The sequence below is a fragment of the Arvicola amphibius genome, chromosome 7, assembly GCF_903992535.2.
Source record: "Arvicola amphibius chromosome 7, mArvAmp1.2, whole genome shotgun sequence".
Classification (NCBI taxonomy): domain Eukaryota; kingdom Metazoa; phylum Chordata; class Mammalia; order Rodentia; family Cricetidae; genus Arvicola; species Arvicola amphibius.
The window spans coordinates 48,178,458-48,201,788 of NC_052053.1; the positions used below are offsets into that span (position 1 = coordinate 48,178,458).

The following is a 23,331-nucleotide window of genomic DNA, read 5'->3' on the forward strand; positions in this document are numbered from 1 at the left end:
TTGTGATCCTCCAGCTTCTACTCCTGAACACCAGCATTGTAAACTTGCCTCCCTCCCTCCCTCTCTCTCGCTATTTGAGAGGCTTGGCACAGTTCTATGTTCTCATTCATCGATTCGCCTGCCTGGCCTTGGCAGCCATGTCTGTAGCTGGGTCTAGTCCTCTACCAACTGGAAAGCCCAGAAGAATGCTTGCAAGGCCAGCCAGAGAGTTGGTGAGCAAGCTGGTGCCCTTTTCCAACTTTTGGCCACCTCCTTTGACACAGAGGAGAGAGAATGAAGATAGGGCTAGTATTTCCCAATGGCTTCAGAGGAATGGCCCAGTGCTCTAAGGGAAAGGGCTTGGCTGTGATTACCAGGAAGAGACTTCAGCTTGCTAGAGTCCCATTCCTAGGTTCTGGCCTTGTCTCCCTCCTCTTGCCACACTGGGGGAAGGCCTTGGGAATCCTACTGTTATCTTCTGATGGCAACTGCCCATTTGTTTAGTCAGTGTCAGGCTCTGTCCAAACCTTGGGAAACATGGAGACTCAGGTATGGAACTAGACAGCCCACACCCACACCTACAGAGGAATTGTTAGGAATTCTGCAGAAACATCCTGGCCTCTGTGGATCTGGCCTCTGCACCAGAAGAGATGGATCTAGGTTTGGAAAGGTCTAGAGTGTAAGGATTGTTGGGTTCATCCTTCTAGCTATCAGTTCCTCTCCTCTAGGCAGCACAGGCAGGGTGGGCTGGCTTTTGTCAGCCTTTCTATGCACATAAGCTGGCTATGGCTCTCTTCGGTTCTTCCTAGTCCAAGCAGGAAACACTGCATGTATTCAGCTCTTTGCTCTTGGGTTTTCCTCTGAATGAAGCCAGGAGATGAAAGGTTACTCCTGCTTCCAAGTACAACCTATCTTCCTCCTATCTTGCCTGGTTTTTTTTTCCTGAGGCAAGTTTACTCTTGGGCAATAGTGACACTTCCCTTACTGATTTCTGGTCATAGGCGGGTCACAGGCTGAATACTTTAAAAGTATGTGACATCCGTGGAAGCATGCATGAGCCAGCACACACATGGAAGACAGAGGGCAACTCTGGGGAGGCAGTGCTCCCCTTTCACCTTTATGTGGGTTCTAGGGACTGATCTCAGGTCCTCAGCCTTGTGTTGCAAGTACCTTTACCCACTGAGCCATCTTGCTGGCCCCCAGACAGAATACTTTGGATACTTCATATACCTCCTCTTAGCAGAGACTAGTATCCATTATTCCCATCTTACAAGTAGAAGAATTGAGGTTCAGATTCACCTAGGGCTGAATGGCCAAGGATTCTGACCAGATGTGTTGGACACCTGACACCTATGCATTAGGCTTTCTGTTCTGCTGCCTACAGGGTCTACTCCAACAATGCCCTCCCCAGACTACAAGATAGGGGCTTTGCAGCATATTCAACTTCCCTGAATCGGTGTATGCCTTTAAGTCTTTTTGCATTCTAATTATCAGCAAAATAAAACCAAGAGAGCTTTGCTTGTTTATTTGAAGTCTGAATCAATTGAAAACAAAAAACAAAACAAAACAAAAAAAAAAACAAATCTGCTTTTCACCCCTGGGTTCTTGGCGTCCAAGTGGCTGGCTGCTGTGAGGCTCCGTTTCCACCATCCCAGCTGCTACTACCACTAGGCCATCAGCAATATCAGTAAGTAGAGAGGCAAAAGGAGATTGTCTATCTGAGTAGTGTACGCTTCCAGGAGGGACACAGTACTGATGGATCCCAAAATCCAAGCATAACTGTAGTTCAGGTCTACTCCACCGTCAAAGATTAAGATCAGAGCTACAGAGATGATTTGTGCAAATATAGACGTCATAGTCCCCTCGAATGTTTTCTTAGTTCCAGGCCAGCGGATCTCTCCCATGGTGCTGCCAAATATGGAAGCCACAGTATCACCCACACCCACAGCCAGGACTCCAGCATAGGGGACCAGGGCTCTTGCTCCTCCCAGGCTGTCCTTCTGTGCACAGGGCCTGGGAATTAGCCAAATGGGAAGAGACATGCCCAGAAGCAGATAGATGTGTGTTAGGATAAGGGGTCCACTGTCTCGTTCATCCAGGAAGAGGGATAGAAGGCTCCGCAGAGTGTGACCCAAGGGCTTGATTCGGAAATAGCGCACATACTCCAAGAAGATGAAGACTGCCAGACATATAGTGGCAGCCACATACAGCAGTGGCCGGTCAAAGACGATCCCTGGTATGTAAGTGGCTACCACAATGAAGTGAAAATACTTTCTTGTAATGGTAGGAGCCCTGTGCTTCTTGGACTCAGAAGATGATCGCTTGGCATTCTGGTACAGCACCACCAGGCAGGCCATGGTGGCCAGCAAAGACCAATAAGCTAGGAGGTAGATGCGAGTTTCTGTGTAGAAGAGAAACTGAAGAAGCCAGAGCAGAGGGTTTCTACGAATGAGCCAGTGCAGCCAGGGCAGAACCACACCAAGGCCTAGCACACAGGTCATTAGGTGGAAGAAGATGGAAGAGGCCCAAGTGCCTGAGTCCATGAAGACAAAGAGGGTGCTGAAGAAGACACCCATGAGTACCATCCCTACCACCACCACCAACAGGAAGAAGTCCACTGGGTCCCCTTGGCTTTCAGTCAGAGAGCGCTTGATGAGTTGGTTGAGGACGAAGCTAATGGCACCCAGTACCAGCAGTGCCTCTCCAGGAGTGAAGCACCGCGGCAGCAGGTACAGCAGGATCATGTTAAGATAAACAAATATTAGCAGGACTTCCAGGACCTCGATCACCTCGCCCACACTGAGGGAGTGCTTCAGAATATAAATGATAATGCCTCCAGCCAAACCCGAGATGGCACAAGTATTGGTGGGTACAGGGCGAGTGATGCCCAGGGCCAACACAGAGGAGAAGAGGGCCACTGCCATGCCAGTGGCTGCAACCACAATGCCGAAGCGCTCGAAGTACGGGTTCCCCGCAGTTTGGCAGCGCTCCTTCATAACCAGCCCAAACAAGGGCATGACCATGGAGGCCGGCAGTAAGCCACTGTTCGCGGACATTCGGAACTGGAAAACGGCATTCCCCTGCTGGAGCAGCCGGTCCCACTTGTACTGGACGTAGAAGGCCTGCACTGCGAGGGCCACGGCGCACCACGAGTATCGGTCCCACACCACAGCGTGGATGCTCAGCACCACTGCGAACACCACTGCAGCCTCCGCCAGGACCGACCCGCTCAGCGGAAACCCAGACTCCGGGACTGGGGGAGGGCACTGTCGGGTCATGTCTCTGGGTATGGGGCTCTTGGGGTAAGCTTGGTGACTAGGGACGCCTTGGCCTCTGAGGCCCTCAAGCAGCCAAGCAGAGGACAGCAACTTCACCCAGCCAGCAACCTTCTCCAGCTTCCAAAAGGGTGCTCCACTACGGGCCACTGTGAGGCCTGGGAGCCGGCGCCCAGTCACCCTCCACCGCTTCCAACCTACGGTGTAGCAGACGTTAGCACTCTTCACCTCTCACAGGCTCCACCGCCTCCACCGCGGACACCATTCAGTCCTGGGCAGCGCCATCTTGACAGCCCCATTCTGGGCCCGTCCCGCCGTCACGTGATGGAAAGCACCGCCCCCTAGTCGGACGGTGCGCGATCACGTGGTCCGGCGTATGGGGGCGGGGCTGGGGCGCGCGCGCGAAGATGGCGGCTGCCGCCGGTGGGCCGTGTGTGAGGTGCGGAGTGGGGCGCGGCGGCGGCGGGGGTGGCCTTGCGGTGCCGGGTGGGCGCAGGGCGGGAGTTGGAAACGGGATTCCGCAGCAGTGGAGGAAACGAGCCCAGGCTGGGTGGACGGACACCCGCCGGGGCGGCAGTTAGGTCCAAACCGTCCCCGCTCGCGGGGCTGAATACACTTCTGGAGCGGGCCGATCGCTCTCCCTTCCCTTTCCGCGATCCCTATGCCTCATGTCTCCCCACGCTCCCGCGCTTCCTCCACGCTCCCCGTAGGCACTGCTGGACATCTCGGGGTCGCCTGGAAGACACCCTCATTCCCGGGCCCCGCCGTAGTGTTCCCGCGCCCTGCCCAGCCTCGGGTGTGCCTTGCCCACGCCGCGGGTTCTTCCCGCGGGCATCCTTAGTTCCCGCCTTCTTTTATTTTTGGCTGATGCCGGTATTGATTAAATCAGCAGACATGCCTTTATCTTCCAAGCGATTCCGGGTGCTGTGCGAGCCTTCGGACACAAGATGAATTGTTACCAAACAAACTCACGGTTCTCACTAAGGTGTGCTTGTTTTGTTTTGAGGCTAGGTCTCTTGTATCACGGGCAGGCCTTTAACTCCTATCCTCTTGCCTTTGCCTTCTTCGTGCGGAAATTACGGACATGAATTACGAGCCTTGCTTGCCTTTCTTTAAGAGCGCTTTCTAGCGCCAGATCCTGGGAAAGTGCCTTGCATGCCTTATCTCATTCATTCCTCACAAGTAGGCGAGAGGCGCCTCCTGTTACACACGACACAGAAGTCCGATTCACGCGGTAGTTCCCCTGTCTGCCCCTCGTGATAATCCTCAGGAGGATTCGGATGGAAGGTATCAGACTAAAACCATAACCAGGCCTCTGTGCTCAGTACATCTTCCACGTTGTAGACGAGACAACCCACTCCTAAAACTTTAACAAAGCTCTCACCTGGACCTAACTCTGCTAGCTTTATTTGGTCTTGTTTCCCGAGGAACTCTTAAACACGCAGGCAACCATGTAAACATCTCCCACATTGCCTGTCTTTCTCTCCATCAGCCTCATGGCCTTCCAAAGAGTCCTGTGGACATGTGATCCTTGAGAGGGCCATTTTCCTTTCCTTCCCTCTGCTGTTTCGTCCTAGCCCTTGTAGCCACAGCTATGGGTATACACTTGTATGAAACTTTGAAAAAATGAATTTTTTTCTTAAGGAAAGGAAAATTTTGGCTTGCAGACAGACTTTCATCATGTTGAGGAACATACCAAACCCTTCCTTGAGGACGGACTTTGACTGATCCTAGGGTATTTATTTTTATTTTGGGGTCCTAGGAGGTCACACCCAGGGCCTCAGGAATGCTAGGCAAACACTCAGCTACTGAGCCACAGCCTGGGGGCGCCTAGTGGTAGGGATTCTAGGCACTGCCTTGGTGTGTTAGGAGAGTGACTTTTAGCATTGGATAGCATGCTCCCTAGCTGTTCGTTGGGAATAGTGGTCTCTATCTGAAAACCTGAAATCTGGCTCAGGGAAACGTCCTTTCTGTCCCTTCTGCATATTATTTTGTAGTTGACCTTAGAAGTCACCTTTCCAGTTCAAGCTCCGGCTTTTCCAAATGGGAATCTTTGAGTCTTTTGTGTGTGCAGGTGTGTGCCTGTGGAGGCTGTTGGGTGTCTTTCTTAGATCTGTTTAACCGAGGCAGAGTCTCCTGGATCTGAAGCCTGCTGCTTCAGCTTGTCTAGCAAGCCATCTTAGACTCGGCTTCCCCGGTCTCCTTGTGAGCATTAGGATTACTGTCTGGTTGTCGTGTGGTGCTGGGGATCTGAGTCATATTCACTGGAGGTGCCTTATGGAGCCATCTCAGTGCTGTGCTGTTCTTTTAGAGGCTTACTGAAGTGAGTGCAGCCTGTGTTCTGTGTGTGACCTAGGATTGGTCTGGCACTGTAACCCGCCTGCCTCAGCCTTTCTGCTGCTGCAGCTGCAGGTGTGTGCAGAAGACGTGGCCCTGCGCAACCACTCAGGAGCTTATGACAGTCACTCAGAATTCAGCAGAAAGTTGGTTTGAATATTGGCGTTTTGAGTCTCTTGTGTTTGTGGAAGTCTGAGTGGTGCAAGTGTGTGAAAAAAGTAAAGCCACTGTTTGAAGAGCTATTGCTATTGTAGGCCCAGTGTGGGGAAGCACACATTCAATCCCAGCAAAGGCAGTAAAACTCTCAAAAAAGTTAAAAGCTGGGGCTCGAGAGATGGTGCTCGAGAGAGGTTAAGAGTGCTGACTGCTCTTCCAGAGGTTGAGTTCAATTCCCAGCAACCACATGGTGACTCACAGCCATCTGTAGTGAGATCTGGTGCCCTCTTCTGGCGTAAAGGCATGCATGCAGGCAGAACACTGTAAATACATTTTTTTAAAAAGTTAAAAGCGATTGCTGCTAAGCTCATTCCTAGTATACAAGAGAACTGTGCAGCTCCTCTGGAGTTAGGTAGACAGCAGCTGCATTTATTTCTATGTGCAGTGTAACTTTCTCAAAGGGCCTGTTTTCATTAGAGTAACTTGCCTAGCTCAGTGTTCTCCAGTCGGACTCTGATTATTCTTTGTTTCATCCAAAACTTTTCTTTAAACATTTTTCCTTGGGCATTTTATTTATTGTTTCTGTGAGCATTTTGCCTGCATGTTTGTCTGTGCATCACTCTGTGTAGTGCCCTGGAATTGGAATTTCAAAGAGTTGTGAGTCACTTTATGGTGCTGGGAATTTAACCTGGGTTCTCTAAGAGTAGCCAAGTGCATCCTAAGTTTTTGTGCACCAGGTGTGATAGCCCACAGAGGCTGAAGAAGGCATTGATTCATCTAGAACTGGAGTTCCAGGCAGTTGTTGTTGTGCCAAATGTAACTGGACTGTTTTTGAATTGCCAGCTCCTGAATAGTGATATGAAGGCTTTTTAAAATTTTTTTAAAGATTTATTTATTTATTATGTCTATAGTGTTCTGTCTGCATGTGTGTCTACAGACCAGAAGAGGGCACCAGATCTCATTATAGATGGTAGTGAGCCACCATGTGGTTGCTGGGAATTGAACTCAGGACCTCTGGAAGAATAGTCAGTGCTCTTAACCACTGAGCCAGCTCTCCAGCCCGGCTTTTTTTAATTTTTAAATTTTTTTGTTTTGTTTTTGTTTTTGTTTTTCGAAACAGGGTTTCTTTGTAGCTTTGGAGCCTGTACTGGAACTAGCTCTTGTAGACCAGGCTGGTCTCGAACTCACAGAGATCCGCCTGCCTCTGCCTCCCAAGTGGTGGGATTAAAGGCGTGCACCGGAGGCTTTTTATTAATTATGAAAGCTTGGCCTTATCTTAGGCTTGTTCCCAACTATCTCTTAAAACTTAAATTAACCGATTTATATTAATCTACATTCTGCCATGTGGCTTGTTACCTCTCCTCAGTACAGTATGTTCGTCTTCCTCCACATCTGACTGGCAGTTCACGGGCACCTCCAGTTCTTCCTATTTCTCTCCAGAAGTCCCACCTATCCTCTCCTGCCTAGCTATTTAGCTTTTTATTAAACTGATCATAACGTGCCTTAGGCAGGTGAGGAAGGACAAAGACACATCTTTATACAATGTACAAAAAAATTATCAGATTATCTCAAGTTGTGAGTTGCTTTATGTGGTTGTTGGAAACTAAACCCAGGTCCTCTGCAAGAGCAGTAATTACTCTTAACTGAGCCATTTCTCCTGTTCTTATTTACTATTTTATTATAGTGTGTGTGCTGTGGTGTGTGTGTGCAGGTCAAGGACAACTCTGGAAAGTTGGTTCTCTCCTTCCATCTTAATTTGGATTCCAGGGTTGACAAAGTCAGGTCTCCAGGCTCGTGTGGCAGGTGTTTTTGCCCACTGAGCCACCTGCTGGTCCTCTGCCTCTTAGAAATGAAATTCTGTGTTGTCTCCTCGAACTTTAGATTAATGACCTATATGTCTGCTTATTTTTACATTTATTTATTTATTGTATATATGTGGGTGTCTGTTTGCTAAGGAGTGCATGTGGAGGTCAGGGGACAACTTGTCAGAATCGGTTCCTTCCTTTCACCATGTGGGAGGGGCTTGGGGATTCAATTCGTCGGGTTTAGTGATAGGCACATTTACCTACTGAGCCATCTTGTTGGCCCATCAATGTGTTAAAAAAACAAACTTCTCGTGTGTGTGTGTGTGTGTGTGTGTGTGTGTTGTGTGTAGGTGTAGGAGAGAGCATGAGTGTGGCACCATGGCAGGTGGCCAGAGGACACTTTTGCGAGTTAGTTCTCTTCCACTGTGGGGTCTAGGGATTGAACATAGGTCACAAGACTTTTGCAGCAAGAGCTGTACTTTGCCAGCCCAGTCAGTACATTTTTAAATCCCCTTTGCCCCCAGACAGGGTTTTTCTCTAGCTTTGGATTTGGAGCCTGTCCTGGAACTGGATCTGTAGACCAGGCTGGCCTTGAACTCAGAGATCCTCCTGTCTTTGCATCCCTACTGCTGGGATTAAAGGTGAGCACCACAGCCTGGCTGTTTTTTAAAAATCTTATCTTTGAAGCTAGATACTTGATTTCAGTGACTTAGTTTCTCCCCTGTAGGATATAGGTAGAAGCTGTTCTTTTCCTGATCCCTTAGGTTGGATGTGCCAGTTCCAGCCTCCTCCGGTGTGTCTGCACATTCCATTACTTGCCAGTGGGAGATAGTCTTCCTTCTGGGCCAGTGTCTGTTCCTTCTCTGATTCTGTGTGTGCGTTCTCCTTCAGAGTCTCTCATTGTTAGCTGTCTTCCTATAGTTCTTCCTTCTTGCCGATTGTGTAATGTGATGCTCTGTGACAGACTTCCTGGGAAGAGGCTCCACATCATCTCTACTCACCCTGGGAAGGGACCCACAACAGACCAAAGTGATGACTGCACCAAAGTCCAATTTGGCGAATAAATGAGTTTTTATTGATACTTAGCAGGAGTGTGGGTGAGGGATTACTTACAAGGAATAGGGATAATGCAAAATCATCTGAAAAGCTAGACGGTGGTGGTGCACATCTTTAATCCAAGCACTTGGGAGGCAGAGGAGGCAGATATCTGAGTTCAAGGCCAGCCTGGTCTACAGAGGGAATTCCAGGACAGCCAGGGCTACACAGAGAAACCTTGTATCAAACCAAAAACACACAAAAAAATTAAAGCAGCTGTATCACCAGAAAGTCCATCCATCATGGGTGACAACTGAAAAGCTGCAGCCTAGGAGCTCTCTGCAGCTTTACTAGGCCTTACAGGCATATGACAGTTTTTTTTTTTTTTTTTTTTTTTTTTTTTTCTCGAGACAGGGTTTCCCTGTAGTTTCTAGAGCCTGTCCTGGAACTAGCTCTTGTAGACCAGGCTGGCCTCGAACTCAGATATCCGCCTGCCTCTGCCTCCCAAGTGCTGGGATTAAAGGCATGTGCCACCACCGCCCGGCCCATATGACAGTTCTTAAGTGTGGCTGGTCAGGGTCTCCACCCCAGCAGACAGTTCTTCTTAGGGCAGTGTGGCTGGGTAGGGCTCCTCGCTGACAAGTGCCCCCTGGTGGTGTTTGTTTTCCTCTTGTGCCTTCTGAGCCTCCCCTCCCATCCTGGAAGGTTCGACCTGTAGGGCATGTTGGACCTGGAGGAACTTGCCCTCCAGCAGTGCTTTCTAGGCTTTTCAGCAGCATCACGTTTCAGACTAGTCTACGTCTTCATCATTCACAGACAAGAGCAGTGTGTAGACCATTCAACAAAGATTCTTCTATACCTCAGAAAGTACCATTTTCGCTTCCATTCTGCCTCTTAGCACTTTACCAAATTTTTTTCTGTTTCAAGTAGATTAAAGTCTAGACTGGACTTATACATCACTCTCTTCAGACACTCAGCTCGTGTTGTGGGTGTGTGCATGTACTGCAGCCTGTGTGGAGGTCAGAGGACAGCCTGAGGGAGCTGGTTCTCTCCTTCTACCATGTAGATGCCATGGCTAGAACTCAAGTCTCCAGGTTTAATGACAAGTGCCTCTACCCACTGAGTGGCCATCTCAACGCCCCTTTAACCTGTATTCATTATGGCCTCTTGATGTCTTGTATTAAGATTGTGGTTGGCTTGAAGCTGGAGAGATGTGTTATAGTACTATCTTGTCAGGACTACCAGCACGCAAGTAACGACATGGAGACTTATTAATTATAAAAGCTCATTCTTAGCTTAGGCTTGTTCCTGACTAGTTTTTTTTTCCAAAGATTTATTTATTTGTATACAGTGTTATGTCTGTGTATGCCTGCACTCCAGAAGAAGGTACCAGATCTTATCATAGATGTTTGTGATCCACCATGTGGTTGCTGGGAGTTGAACTCAGGACCTCTGGAAGAGCAGCCAATGCTCTTAACCTTAAACTCTGAGCTATCTTTTCAGCTCCTAACTAGTTCTTATAACTTAAATTAACTCATTCTTTTGTTGTTTTTGTTTTTGCTTTTTTGAGACAGGGTTTTTCTATAGCTTTGGAGCCTATCCTGGAACTAGCTCTGTAGACCAGGCTCTGGCCTCGAACTCAAAGAGATCAACCTCCAAATGCTGGGATTAAAGGCATGCCCCACCACCACCCAGCCAAAAACTTTAATTTTTTTTTTTTTGTTTTTTTTTTTTTTTTTTTTTTGAGACAGGGTTTCCCTGTAGTTTCTAGAGCCTGTCCTGGATCTAGCTCTTGTAGACCAGGCTGGCCTCGAACTCAGAGATCCGCCTGTCTCTGCCTCCCGAGTGCTGTGATTAAAGGCGTGCGCCACCACTGCCCGGCTCAAAGACTTTAAATTTTTAAATGAGCTACATAGGTATAATGCCTTAAACAAGAATAGAAGCATATATACAGTATAACAAAATCTTAAATTTGTATCAATATACAGAAATTCATACCAATGTAAAGTATTTGAGATTAGTGGTTGTTTTTTTAGTTTAAAAGTAAATTTAATAATCTATCCTTTATACTGTCATTTATATAGTTCCCTTTTTCTTTTAGGAGATGCTGTATCTAATTTCCTTTGTTTAGCTTTTTTCTTGACCATTACCAATAACAACTTGTAACTAAGTCCATTAAACAGTGATAAGCATCCACAACCCAACAAATGACCAAAAAACACCCACTCCCCCTCTTGAGAATGCAGGTGTCATGTTCTCTAGACTGCTTCCTGTTGTCTGGGGATGGACAGCATCTTTAGGGGACCTTGAGAAAATTGAAATAATTGTCATGTCCTGGGAGAGCTAGCTGTGTTATTTTTTGTTTAGTCTCTGTGTGATGGGGCAGTGGAGAGCTCACCTGCATGAGCTCTCATGCAGGAGCTACTCATGGCTGGAGTAGTCTGTGAGGCTGGACCGTCCCAGCTAGCAGCTTTGAAGTTGTCCTGGATGCAGAATTTTGAAGAAATTGTAGCAGAGGCATTTTTAGAGGCTGGATCACCTGGGCTACTTGACTTTTAGTGTCTCTGGTTCTTATTTTCTAAAAACACACAAACTTTTAAAGGTGACATATATCTGCATTAACACAAATATGGAGTGTGTGGTGTGCACAGGTCAGCTAAAGATGATGTTCTGTTCTATGTTTGAGCAGGTAAAAGGCATCTGTCAATGCTTTAAGTCTGTTTGTACTGCATCTCCAAGCTGTAATATAATAAGTCATGAGTACTCTGTCCAACAAGATTTATCATGTCTCATCCAGTCTCAGAGCTGTTCCCATGTGGAGGGATCACATGCACATTACCTGTCTTTATTGTCTTCCTCCCTCATGTCTGTAACCACGATACTCAGGAGGTCTCCCCCTGTCAAATGTGATCTTTATTAGTTTGAAGAATCCATAGGTTTTCATTTCCTATGGAAACAAAGGCATAACCTCTCCTAAAGCAACACATTTTTTGACTTCCATTTTAAAGGTAAGACATCCCTAAAGTATATAGGCTGGTTTAATTCAACAATCCCTTCCACAATTCAGTGTCTCTCAGCAGATTTTTTTTTTCATTATCATTTAAAAAATTGAAAATCAATGAAGCACCGTACTGGATCCAGGCACCCTAAGTATTTCCCATCTTTATGTGCCTTTTAAAATTTTTTTATATTAAAGACTTTATTTTTTAATTATTTTTTTATTTTATGCACTTTGGTGTTTTGCCTGTATGTAGTATGTCTGTGTGAGGCTGCCAGATGAAACCTGAGTAACAGACAGCTATGAGCCACAATGTGGGGTGCTGGAGTTTGAACCTGGTCCTCTGGAAGAGCAACCAGTGCTTCCAACTACTGAGCCATCTCCTCAGCCCGAGACTTTATTGTTTTTAAACTATTTTTTTCTATGGCTGTTAATGTTCATTTTCTTTGCTTTTTTTTCAGCACCTAAGCACCTTTTAAAGCATGCCATGTACCTTTTTAGAGGTTTTCTGATCTGGACCAGGCTTTCCTAAGTGCCTGTGTGAGACAAATGTTAAATTGTTGGCGGTAGTTAGGCTCTCCTGTGTGCAGTTCTGGATCTGAGGGTGCCTAGCCTCAGGTTGGTGGGTACTGGCGGGAGCCATGTTTACCATCCAGCTCTGGGAAGTTGCTGAGCCCACTTTTTGAATCTTTGCAAGCAGCAGCCATAGGAGCCATTGGAGAGGCTGCAAGCCCAGGCAGAAAATGTGGCAGCTCCAACTGGCATGACTTCTCAGTCTGTGTGGACATACCATACATTGGATGCCAAATATTGTAGTACTTTCTCATTGGAGCTGCCAACTCTCAAGTAATGACATGGAGACTTATAATTAATTATAAAAGCTTAGTTTTAGCTTAGGCTTGTCCCTAAGTAAGTAGGTTTTTTTTTTTTTTTTTTTTTTTTTTTTTTTTTGATTTTCGAGACAGGGTTTCTCTGTAGCTTTGGAGCCTGTCCTGGAACTAGCTCTTGTAGACCAGGCTGGTCTCGAACTCACAGAGATCCGCCTGCCTCTGCCTCCCGAGTGCTGGGATTAAAGGCGTGCGCCACCACCGCCCAGCCCTAAGTAGTTCTTATAACTTAAATTAACCCATATTTTTTATCTGTATTCTTCCACAAGGCTTGTTACCTTACCTCCATACTGCCTATCCATCCTTCTTCTGCATCTGGTGACCTCACGTTTTTCTTCCCAGAGTTCTCTAGCTGCCTGGAAGTCTCGTCTATACTCTCCTGCCCAGCTATTGGCCAGTCAACTTTTTATTTTATCAATCACAGCAGTACATCTTCACAGAGTGTAAATATCCCACAACAGAGATGGCTCAGTGGTTAAGAGTACTGGCTACTCTTGCAGAGGACCAGGGTTTGATTGCCAGTATCTACACTGATAACTCCGGTTCCATGGGACCCAACACCTGTTTCTGGCCTCCTTGGGTATTACATGCAATGGTGCATAGATATACATGGTGTGTAGATAAACATGCAGACTACACATCTATATATGTCAATAAAAATAAAAATCACACACACACACAAAAGATGATAGAATGCAACATTGTTTCATTTGTTTGAATAAGTAAAGAAGAAAGTTTATTAAACATTCTTATTTTTGAGACCAGCTCTCACTCTCCTAACTCTTCCTCCCAAGTGCTGGAATCACAGGTGTGCATATCCAAAACATCATTTTTGACACCTAACAAAATGATCATAATACAACATGTTTTTATCTATCTATCTATCTATCTATCTATCTATCTATCTTTCAATCATCTATCTATATCTATCTATCTAGGTGTTTTGGAACAGGGTTTCTCTGTGTAGCTTTGGAGCCTGTCCTGAAACTTGCTCTGTAGACCAGATTGGCTTCTGCCTCCTAAGTGATGGGATTAAGGTGTGCACCACCACGCCTGGCTATAATATGGTTTTTATAATTGAGAATGTTTTGTTCTGTTTTTCTTTTCCTGTCTTTTAACGTATTTTTTATTTAACTTTACTTAAGGAATAATTAACAGAAATTATAAATACTTAGAACATAACAATATATTTTTATATCTCTATAGTGTTAAGCAGAACAATATATCTCACTGAGAATTTTTATTTCTGTTCCCTTCCCTCTTCTGTCTCGTCAGTAGAGTTTGTTTGTAGCCTAGGCCAGACTTGAACTTGTCTCAGCTTGCTGAGTGTTGGAATTATACACATTTGCTATTGTGCTTAGCCTGAGAATTTATTTATTTATTTATTTATTTATTCATTCATTCATTTAAAAAAATTCTTAAGTCGGGCAGTGGTGGTACATGTCTTTAATTCCAGGACTTGGGAGGCAGAGGCAAGTAGGTCTCTGAGTTCGAAGTCAGCCTGGTTTACAGAGCAAGTTCCAGGATAACCAGGGATACACAGAGAAATAAATCTTTACTTGAACTGTTCCCACCAAAAAAAAAAATAATAACATATATGTGTGTATGCCTATGTATGTCAGCATGTGATATGGTTATCCATGGAAGCCAGAAGACAGGGTCGAATCTCCTGAATTTAGAGTTACAGGCAGTTGTGGACTGCTTGACGTGGGGGTAAACCATCTCAGGCCCTCTGGAAGAGCCGCAAATACTCTTAACCATCTCACCAGCTCCTCTTTTTATCTATTACAGGGTTATTATACCAGGCTGTCCTTGAACTTGTGTGGCTGAGAAGAATGTCCTAGAACTCCTGATCTCTCTGCCTCCAGTGCTAGGATCACAGGCATGGTGCCCTCTGGTCTGGTTATGTGGTCCTGGGGATGGATAGAGTCAAGGGTTTGTGATTGCTGGACAAGTACTCCGTTCATTGAGCTACAATTCCTGCCACCAAGATTTAGAATTTTCAGAGAAACACTGAACCCACAGCCTTATGTGTAGCATGTCTTTTTCCTGCTAGCCAGCTTCCACAGAAACTTATATTAATTGGGAAAGCTTGGCCTTTAGCTTAGACTTATCTCAACTAGCTCTTATAACTTAACCCATTTATATTAATCCACATTCTATCATATGGACCGCTCTTTTATCTCGTACCTGTTTCCTCTCTGTGGCTCCTGGCTTCTCTTTTATTCTTCCCAGAGTTTTCTCTGCCCATAAGTCCTGCCTATAACTCCTACCTAACTATTGTCCATTCAGGTTTTTATTACACCAATCACATAGAGTACAAATGCCCTACAGCACTCATGCATGCTAGACATACAGCAATTGCCAGTTTTAAAGAAAGCCCTGACTTTTCACATTGCTAATTCAGGCTTGTCAAATAAGTGAGCCAAAGATAACTATGCTGTGACGAAAGGCATGGTAACTTTCAAAACATCACTAAATTTCTTCAGTGACCTTGTCTTTGTGTTATTATTTGAGGCTGGTTTGTTATCAGCATAAAGAGAAACATTTGTTCCAATAACTGGATCTAATCTCCTGATTACTTTTGAATTGTGAATGTTATCCTGTTACCAGAGAAAGATTATAGTGATTGCAGTGTGCTGGTGTGGGAGTTGGCAGCTATGGATTTCTTAGACGCATTAACTGCTAGGAAAGATTTATAATTTTTTGGACGTGTTTAAGCCCCTTTGATGATAGCTTTGGCATACAAGGCTTTAATACCTTGTATTTTGTTTTAGTTTGGGATTTTTTTTTTTTTTGAAACAGGGTTTCCCTAGCTTTGGAGCCTATCTTGGAACTCATTTTGTATGTAGACCAGGCTGGCCTTGAACTCACAGAGATCTGCACGTCTCTGCCTGTGGAGTGCTGGGATTAAAGGCTAAAGGCGTCGTGTGTCAGCACCACTTGGTGTGTTTTAGTCTTAATAAGGAAAATAGTTTTCAGGGTTTTTTTTCCTTGCGTCTGTGGCGTGTATCTGTGCGTAAATGAATGTTCATGTCTGTGTAGACATGTGGGTATGTGTGGAGGTTCTAGACTGATTGCAGCTTCCTTGATTATCTATGTTCCACTTTACTCATTGATGTAGAAGTTGAGTTGAATCCAGACACATCAGTGTGGCATGTTTAGCTAGCCAGCTTGCTCTGGGCATCCTTTTTCTCTGCCGTCTAAGTGGTGGAATTAGAGGTATCCGCTGCATGCACATGGGCACACACACACTCGGCACACACGTAGGTTCTGGAATCTGAACTCCCAATGTTATGCTTGATAGCAGATGTTTTATCCACTGAGCCATCTTCCCAGCCCAAGTTTTCATTTTTATTTTTATTTTTTGCATTTGTGTGTGTGTGTGTGTGTGTGTGTGTGTGTGTGTGTGTGTATGAATGATCTCTCTAGCCCTTAAATTTTGTTTTTGAGCTAAAAATCTCCTGTTTCCCAAGGTGACTAGCTTTAAATTTGCTACTTGTTATTTGGCTTTAACTTCTCTAACTCTCATATGCTGGGATTACCGGTATGGATTACCACATCTGTATATGTAGTACTGGGATCATCACTTACCTTGTACATGCCAGGTAAGCGCTCACCAATTGAGCTACATCTCCATCTCTTTACAAAACTTCTCAAAACCACATTTGTTTGTTTGTTTGTTTGTTTGTTTTGTTCATGTATATGCATATGAAGATCAGAGGACACCTTCTGGGGTTGTCCTCTTCCACTGTATGGATCTCTGCTATTGACAAGGTGTGACAGCAAGCACCGTCACTCACGGAGCATCTTACCAGCCCATTTTTTTGTTTGTTTGTTTGTTTGTTTTTGTTTTGTTTGTTTGTTTCTGACGATAGGCGTCTCTTATAGTTCAGTTGGCCTTGAACTCTAAGGGATTGGACGTCTTTTTGTTTTGGTTTTTTGAGACAGGGTTTCTCTGTGAAGCCCTAGCTATCAAGGAATTCACTCTGTAGACCGTGCTAATTTCAAACTCACAGAGATTCGCCTGCCTCTTCCTCCCAAGTGCTGGGACTAAAGGTGCATGCATCACCACCATCTGGCGTTTTGGTTTGTTTTTAATGTACAGTGGTGTCAGATCTCCTGGAGCTGGAGTTTCAGTGGGGTGTGGGTCTTGGGAATTGAATTCAGGTTCTCTGAAAGAGGAGACAGTGCTCTTAACCACTGAGCCATCTCTCCAACTCCTGGATGTCTGTTTCTTATATACTATCTGTGATTTGAAATTTGAAATATGAGACCTTGTCTCAAAAAGCCTATTAATAATTTCAAATAATATTAATTTTAAAATCCTTTGTTCTTACATTTTAAGTTTACTTTGAATATCAACTTTTTTTTTCCCCCCGAGACAGGATTTCGTTATCTAGCCTTGGCTGTCTTGGAACTCTGCCTCCTGAGTGCTGGGATTAAAGACGTGTGCCACCACTGTTTGACTGAATATCAGATTCCTTTAACTTTTTTTTTTCCTTAAAAGAACAAAATTGTCTCTGCTTTCTCATTTTTCAGGAGCAGTAGAGAACTCTGGACAATTCTACTTGGAAGGTCAGCTCTTAGAGAACTGGTGAGTGATTGTGTTCTTGAGGGATTTTTAGTTTTTTTTTTTTTTTTTTAACAGCATTTATTACAAAAAACAAAAACAGAAAAGCCCAAAATGGAGAGTTGTCTTCTTTTGTAGCTACTGAAATATTCTAAGTCTGCCTCTGTTTGTACCACATCGGTTGCTCTTCTGTAAAGATGTCCATGCTGTCAGTGAGGGTGCCTCCAGAGAGCTTCAGAGAGTCTCTACTGCTCAGGCTGAGGAAGGGCTGTCAGGTCTCCAGTCTCTTGCTTTTTGTTCTCTGTTTGCCATTAGCTTCCAAATCATAGAGACTGTGAATTCTAAAATGTTTTCAAGTATGTGATCAGTGACAGGTAGCCATTCATGGTGGTCCTTCAGCTTCTCACCCTCTGAGGAATATTTTGATCTTAGGATCTTACGTTATGCCTTCATCTGATAATTCTACTTCTAGAATGAATCCTTAGAGAAGGCCATCTTAGAAAATGTTTTCTGCTCCTAGTTCTGGTATAGACAGCATTCTACTACATACCTGGGCATGGTGCATACTCTGCTAACTCCAGCTCACCAGAGGCTGAGGGGATGGTCTCAAATTAGGACCAGCTTAGACTACATAGTAAGACTGTCTAAAAAGAAACCAAAAACCAAATAATTAGAATTGGGCAAATGTTTGAGTGGCTATGTTTTAAAAAAGGATTTACTTTATTTTATGTGCATGTTTTGCTTGCATATATGTATTTATATAACATGCATGTCTAGTGTCCAAGGAGGTCAGAAGATGGTGTTTGATACCTTGGCACTGGTGTTACAGACAGTTGTTGGTTGCCATGTGGGTATCGACATCTGACTTTAGTCTTCTGCAACAGTAGTTAAGTTCTTGTAGCTATCTTTCCTGCCCCTTGAGTGGCTACTTAAATCTAGTTGAATGTGATTTTTATTTGTAAGTTCATTACAAGAAAGTGATTTTACTGATTTATTGTTTGTTCATTTATTTTGATGCATGGTTTCTTTGTGTAACAGTCCTAGCTGCCATGGAACTTGATTTGTAGAATGCTTTATTTCTATGTGCGTTGGTGTTTTGCCTTCATGTATGTTTGCCTTCGTGTATGTCTGTATGAGGGTGTCAGATTCCCTGAAACTGGAGTTACAAACAATTGTGAGCTGCCACGTGGGTGCTGGGAATTGAACCCAGGTTCTCTGGAAGAGCAGCCAATGTTCCTAACTGCTGAGCCATCTCTCCAGTTCCAAGAAGTGATTTTATTAAAGAGGAGGAAAAAAGACTTCTTGAGTGTCTTTTTAAAAGAATGACAAACATGATCTGTTATTTAGTAAAATATGCAGTCGCTAGAAAGCCCCTTTATAAAGATTTCCATAAATGATGCTACAGTATTAGTAAAAAAAAATTACAGGATTCTGTATTTATAATACTTTAAACCAGTGATTCTCAACCTTTCTAATGCTGCTACCCTTTAACATAGTTCTTCATGTTATGGTGACCCCCAATCATAAAATTATTTTTGTTGCTACATTATAACTAATTTTGCTACTGTTGTGAATCGTATTGTAAATAGCTATGTTTTCCAGTGGTCTTAGGCAACCCCTATGAAAGGGTCGTTTGAACCCCAAAGGGCTCGTGACCTGTGGTTTGAGAACTGCTGCTCTAAGCTGTGGTGGAAACATTTCAAAGAGACACAAGGGAAAACGCAATGTGTAGAGTGACCTTAAATCTGATTTAGGTTGCATTTGTGTAATTGCCTTGCTCTTTTGCAGAATCAGATTGAGGCAGAACTGAATAAATATTGGCAGCGGTTATTAGAAGGGCTTTCTTACTACAAACCTCCCAGGTATGGCTATTCTGTGTTTCTGGTGATGCCATCTCCCCAAGGACTGCAGCGTAGATGAAACTGCCCTGTGTGCTTTTTAGATTGCTAGGCTAGTAAATGAGCGAGAATGCTGCTTGGATATGAGTAGATGAGTCAGCACACTTTTTCCTGTTTGTTGAAGGAAAGGGTAATTTCCTTCACAGTAATCATGTCCTTTTCTTTCTTCTTTTTCCTTCAAGACAGCATTTCTCTGTGTAGCCCTGGCTGTCCTGGGACTCACTCTGTATGTAGACCAGGCTGGCCTCGAACTCAAGAGGTTTGCCCGTCTCTGCCTCCTGAGTGCTGGGACTAAAGGCATGCACCACCACTGCTCTCTTCAACGTGACCCTTTTTACTGCTTGTCTTATCCACTGTCCCTTGGAGAAAATGATATATTCACCCATAGAGCTCCATGCCCCAGTATGGGCAAGCTCCCAGTTTCAGGGGATCTAATGCCCTCTTCTGGCCTTAGGTGGCAACAGACACACATGCAGGCAAAACACTCAGACATATAAATAAAGCAAAAATAAAGGAAAAATTTTGAAAGAAGAGACAGAAGTGACTTTATACAATAACATGGGATTTGAAATCTAGTAAAAAAAAATTTTTTTGGATACAGGGTCTCACTATTGTGGCTGTCCTGAACTCACTATATAGATAAGACTGGCCTTGAACTTAAATATATTTGTTTGACTCTGCCTCACAGTGCTGGGATTAAAGGCATAAACCACCACACCCAGCTAAACCTTTTATTTTATTTTTTAAAGTAAACTAAAATTAAAGTCTAGACTTTACTGAAATTTTTTTTTGTCTGTTTGCATTCTGGGATTGAACTGAAGAGCCTTTCCCCATGTACTCTACCAGTGCCCCACATCTTACACCCAGATGTACACTCCTTGTTCTGTGATCCAGTCCAGGGCGATGTGTAGCATTTACTTGTCTCTTTTGGGCTCAGCTGTTACTGTGTCTCAGTTTTTTCTGGGTTTCAGGACTTTGAGCAGTTTTGAGAAGACTAGAAGTATTTTATACAATGTCCTCCACTTGCACTTGTGTGATGTTCTTCTCATTATAGACTTGAGGGTTTTTCAGAGGTGAAATACCATTCTTTGGGTGACTGGAGAGATGGCTCAGTGATTAAGAGCATTGCCTGTTCTTCCAAAGGTCCTGAGTTCAATTCCCAGCAACCACATGGTAGCTCACAACCATCTGAAATGAGGTCTGGTGCTCTCTTCTGGCCTATAGGCATACACACAGAATAGTGTATACATAATAAATAAATAAGTATTAAAAAAAAGAAATACCATTCTTTGTTCTTTTTAGATTTATTTATTATGTATACAGTGTTCTGCATGTATGTCTGCAGAAGACAGCACCAGATCTCATTACAGATGGGTGTGAGCCATCATGTGGGTGATGAGAACTGAACTCAGGACCTCTGGAAGTTCAGCTAATGCTCTTAACCTCTGAGCCATCTCTCTAGCCCGAAATACCATTCTTATTACATCATTTCAGAGTGTCTATGCTAAACCTCTAGAGCACGTGATGTTACTTTGGTCACTTTACTGAAGTTTGAAGAAGCCGAGGATATCTGATATCAACTTCTGTCCCCCACATATTCTGCCTCCAACATGCTTAATTAAAAAAATTAATGTAACTTAATAGAGCTACAAATAACATTGTGGCCAGTTTATAATGGGCATACATGATTTTGTTACATAGGCAAAGCTAGCTCTGTGTTATACAGTCTAGACTTGAATATGTGTGTATATTTTATAGACACTAAAGGAAAAAGAAGGCCACTAAGTGTTTTTATTTTATACCCTTGGGGGTCATTGTGAATGAGGACCTAACTCACTGCTGTTCTCATAGTTCAAGTTCAGCTGAAAGAGTGAAAGCTAATAAAGATGTAGCGTCACCACTGAAGGAACTGGGCCTACGAGTCAGCAAGTTCTTGGTGAGTGTACGTTATTACGGGGTCAGTGTATGCTATGTGTGGGTGCCTGTGGCTTCATTATTAATGATGTTAGTAAACATTCTAAGCTTCAGTAGCCATTGCTGACTTAAGACTTCTGTGCTTTAGGGTCTTGATGAAGAGCAGAGTGTACAGTTACTGCAGTGTTACCTTCAGGAGGACTACAGGGGGACTCGGGACTCACTAAAGGTTTGTGGTTCTGTCTAGCTCTCTCATCCACCTGTCTTGGAGAGTTTGGGCCCTGGCCCTGGCCCTGGCCCTGGCCCTGTCTGTCTGTCTGTCTGTCTGTCTGTCTGTCTGTCTTTTTTTAAGAAAGGGTTTCTCTGTGAAACAGCCCTGGCTGTCCTAGAACTCCCTCTTTATACCAGACTGGCCTGGGACTCACAGAGATCTGCCTGCCTCTGCCTCCTGAGTGCTGGGATTAAAGGTGTGTGCCACCACCACCTAGCCTCGGCAAAACTTTTAATGAATTATGTGTATGGTGTTTTGCCTGCCTTCATATCTGTGAGAGTGTTTGAGCCTCAGGAACTGAACTACAGACAATTGTGAGCTGCCATGTGTATGCTGGGAATTAAACCAGGTCCTCTGGAAGAGCAGCCAGTGCTCTTAACCACTGAGCTGTCTCTCCAGTCCCAAGGCAAGGCTTTTATTGAAGGCTGGAAAAAGAGTCCAATCTGTGTTTAAACCAACACCTATCTTCATTCTTGCAGTGCTTGAAATGGCAAAGAACTGCATATAAACGAGAGATCTAACAGAGCACCCAGGCTGCTAAACTTTAATTTTACGTAAAAAGAGACCGACCAGAGAAGAGGGAAAGGATTTGAGCGTCTGTTAGGTTAGACTTGACTTAAACATAAGGTAGAAATGAAATAGGTGGGTCGTCATGAAGGGTGCGCTGCATCTTTTTCTTTGCCAGTTGAATTCTGCCTGTAAGACAGCCTCTTGACTGTTCTGTTTTCCTTCAGACTGTTCTGCAAGATGAGAGACAGAGCCAGGCCTTAACCCTGAAGGTAAGCATTAATTGCTGTTTCATTCTTTGGTAGATGGTTGTATGACAGATCCTAGACCCGTTCTTTTCTTTCTTTTTTTTTTTTTTTTTTTTCAGATAGGGTCTTAGTCTTACTGTGTATTCCTGGTTTGCCTGGAATTCACTATGTAGACCAGGCTGGCATAGAACTTAATTAGATCCACCTACTTCTGTCTCCTCAGTATTGGATAGTAAAGGCATGTGCCAACACATCCACCTTCTTGGCTGTTTTTAGATCTTAGCTGATGCTTCTTAGCCACAGGACCCAGCTGAGGAGTTTTTACCAGAGTTGCCTCTGCTGCTCACAACTTGTTCATAGTGGCTATTCTCTGAGACTCAGCTAACTCGGTATTTTGGTGGGAGGGATGTACTTGTGATTAACTCAGCTTCAAGGATGCTAGGCAAGTATTCCATCACTGAACCCCATTCTCAGTCCTTTCAGATGAAATTGAGCAAGGTTAGTTTGTATTCCTGTACTCCTTGCCTTTCCTACAGCCTGCTCACTGAGGGTCTGTCCTGTGGATTTGACTTCTGAAGTGGTTTCGTGTTGATACTCAGTGCAACTTAAGTCCTTTAGTTGCATGTGGTTAGAGCATGGAGCCTTGGCACATTTGCTTCTTGTATTTGACCTGCCAGTTTGTAACTTTGATGTTATTTGGGCCTCTGAGAACTCATGATAGAAAATTGTTTTGGAAATAATGTTTAGATTATTAAGTCATAATAATTCCATATATCTTCCATGGCTTATTTCTTGACTTACGACTTATTTTTCCCCCAATAGAGGGGTGTTGTAGAATATTACTTTAACTATGTAATGATGTGTTATATTTGTTTATGTTGCAGAATATTACTTTATGGAAAGCTGTGTTGCATTTTTTATGCTGCATTTGTTTAATTATGTAAAGATGTGCTACTCTTTGCCTTGCCTGCCTAAGGCACCTGATTGGTCTAATATAAAACTGAATAGCCAGTGGCTAAGCAGTAGAAGGATAGGCAGGGCTGCTGGGCAGAGAGAATAATTAGGAAGAATCTAGGCTGTAGAGAAAAAAGAGAATGAGGGAGGAGAGGGAGTTGCCCGGGGCTAGTCAGCCTTGGAAGAAGCAAGAAAGTAGGACATAGAGAATAAAAAGATAGAAAGCTTCAAGGCAAAATGTAGATGAAGAGAAAAAGGTTAAATTAAGTTATAAGAGCTAATGGGACAAGCATAAGATAAGGCTGAGCATTCATAACTAATATGTCTTCGTGTCATGATATGAGGGTCTGGCAGTATGAGAAATCGTGCCATGGAGGGATATTGCTTAGCTCAATTGTTTGCATTTTTGTGATTGCTGATATTTATTAGGTTTTTCTGTTCAGGTTTTAAAATGTTTTTTAGGACCTGAAGGTGGCTCAGTGGTTAAGAACACT

The 23,331-nt window shown here is 44.1% G+C and overlaps 2 protein-coding genes across 4 annotated transcripts in view; one reads left to right on the plus strand and one right to left on the minus strand.

Moving 5' to 3' along the window:
- Positions 1 to 1,482: 1,482 nt before the first annotated feature.
- On the minus strand, positions 1,483 to 3,554 carry Dolk (dolichol kinase). Its single transcript, XM_038336947.1, has one exon. The coding sequence runs from the start codon at positions 3,255 to 3,257 to the stop codon at positions 1,647 to 1,649; it is 1,611 nt and encodes a 536-aa protein (XP_038192875.1). The 5' UTR covers positions 3,258 to 3,554; the 3' UTR covers positions 1,483 to 1,646.
- An 87-nt stretch (positions 3,555 to 3,641) lies between these two features.
- Nup188 (nucleoporin 188) overlaps positions 3,642 to 23,331 on the plus strand; it is a 57,567-nt gene continuing 37,877 nt past the window's right edge. For 2 of the 3 annotated variants that reach the window (XM_038337770.2, XM_038337771.2), the window contains exons 1-6: positions 15,978 to 16,080; positions 17,015 to 17,069; positions 18,834 to 18,907; positions 20,795 to 20,879; positions 21,006 to 21,086; positions 21,863 to 21,907. In XM_038337770.2, coding sequence (XP_038193698.1) covers positions 16,022 to 16,080; positions 17,015 to 17,069; positions 18,834 to 18,907; positions 20,795 to 20,879; positions 21,006 to 21,086; positions 21,863 to 21,907 — 399 coding nt within the window. In that variant the 5' untranslated portion in view covers positions 15,978 to 16,021. Of the gene's footprint in view, positions 3,694 to 15,977; positions 16,081 to 17,014; positions 17,070 to 18,833; positions 18,908 to 20,794; positions 20,880 to 21,005; positions 21,087 to 21,862; positions 21,908 to 23,331 lie in introns of those variants that run through there. The other variant, XM_038337772.2, reaches the window with a different exon arrangement.

What these genes read in the sequence shown, in the direction of transcription:
- Dolk (XM_038336947.1), bottom strand. Translation starts at nt 3,257, where the DNA reads ATGACCCGACAGTGCCCTCCCCCAGTCCCGGAGTCTGGGTTTCCGCTG.